The 1,187-nt window shown below is 37.7% G+C and overlaps 1 protein-coding gene across 1 annotated transcript in view; it reads left to right on the top strand.

Annotated features, from left to right (window-relative positions):
- Positions 1–268: 268 nt before the first annotated feature.
- The window catches only part of TSPAN13 (tetraspanin 13), a 13,431-nt gene continuing 12,512 nt past the window's right edge, over positions 269–1,187 (top strand). Inside the window, exon 1 of the mRNA XM_004702831.2 lies at positions 269–274. Within this exon, the coding sequence (XP_004702888.2) occupies positions 269–274 (6 nt within the window). The remainder of the gene's footprint in view (positions 275–1,187) is intronic.

Consider the following 1,187-nt stretch of genomic DNA (forward strand, 5'->3'; position numbering starts at 1 on the left):
TTGCCGAATCCATCATTGTGGCAGTTGTTCCAATCCATCTCACAGGAGCCCTCTCACCTTCGCTGGTCCTCAATTTGACCAGATAAGATGCTCACCTTTAGTGGTTGATCCCTCATATTAGCATGTCTAAAGCAAGTGAGTTTGACAGTGTCCTATCGTGATGTATCCAGCGTGTTCATCGACTAGTTTTCAGATGTAGATTGCCAGGCCTTTCTTCCTAGGCTCCCACTCTGGATGCTCTATCGAAACTTGTCCACCAGGGACAACCATGCCGGTACTGTAATACTAGAGGCATGGCTTCCAGAAACACACCAGCCACCACATTAGAGCAAACTGACAGTGGGTGGGGGAAAGATCGCCATAGCTTTGTTCTCTTTTGCTAACAGTGGTAACTTTTATTCTCAAGTGTTGCTGCTTTTTATGAAATGAAACTAATAGATGCTATACCATATATACTTGTGTATACGGCGAGCTTTTCAGCACATTTTTAATGCAGTTCTTTTAGTGAAATCAGGTGCCTAGGCTGATCTTTGGGTCGGCTTCTACTCGAGTATATGAGTATCACTTCTCAGTCATCTTGCATTTCTACGTATGTAATGACTTTTAGATACTGAATACATTTTAAATGTGTGCCTAATGTGTTATGGATGTTACATGTTTGAATAGGAAAAGATTCATTTCATATTTATAAGCAAAGTTATCAAACCTTTAAATGATGCTTGGAAAGTGTTGTATTATTTTATGTACTCTAATTGGTTTCTATACTGTCCTGTTGCTCCATTAAATGATTGGACTGCAATTGAAGATGCTGTTCTCCTCTTACTCCTTAACTCTGTCCCTAAGACTCTCCCTTTAAAGAGTTAAAAAACAAACAAACCTCAAAAAAAACAAAATAAAAACAATAGTTGCCATGGAATTGAATCTGATTGCTACCTGTTTAAGTTACAGCTTCTAGTGTATATACTTTTCTGTATGTATACATATATGTGTGTATGCATATATGTATATATGCATATATGTATATATAAAAGTGTACAATGAACCCTCGTTTATCGCGGTTAATCGGTTCTAGACCCTACCGTGATAAATGAAATTCTGCGAAGTAGGATTCCTTATTTGTAAATCAAATATTTTCGTAGTTAGAGCATAGAGGACATGAAAAAACACCCTTTAGTCACCATTACACT

The sequence above is a fragment of the Echinops telfairi genome, unplaced genomic scaffold (assembly GCF_000313985.2).
Source record: "Echinops telfairi isolate 266 unplaced genomic scaffold, ASM31398v2 ScPeMD7_23;HRSCAF=83, whole genome shotgun sequence".
In the NCBI taxonomy this organism is placed as follows: Eukaryota; Metazoa; Chordata; class Mammalia; order Afrosoricida; family Tenrecidae; genus Echinops; species Echinops telfairi.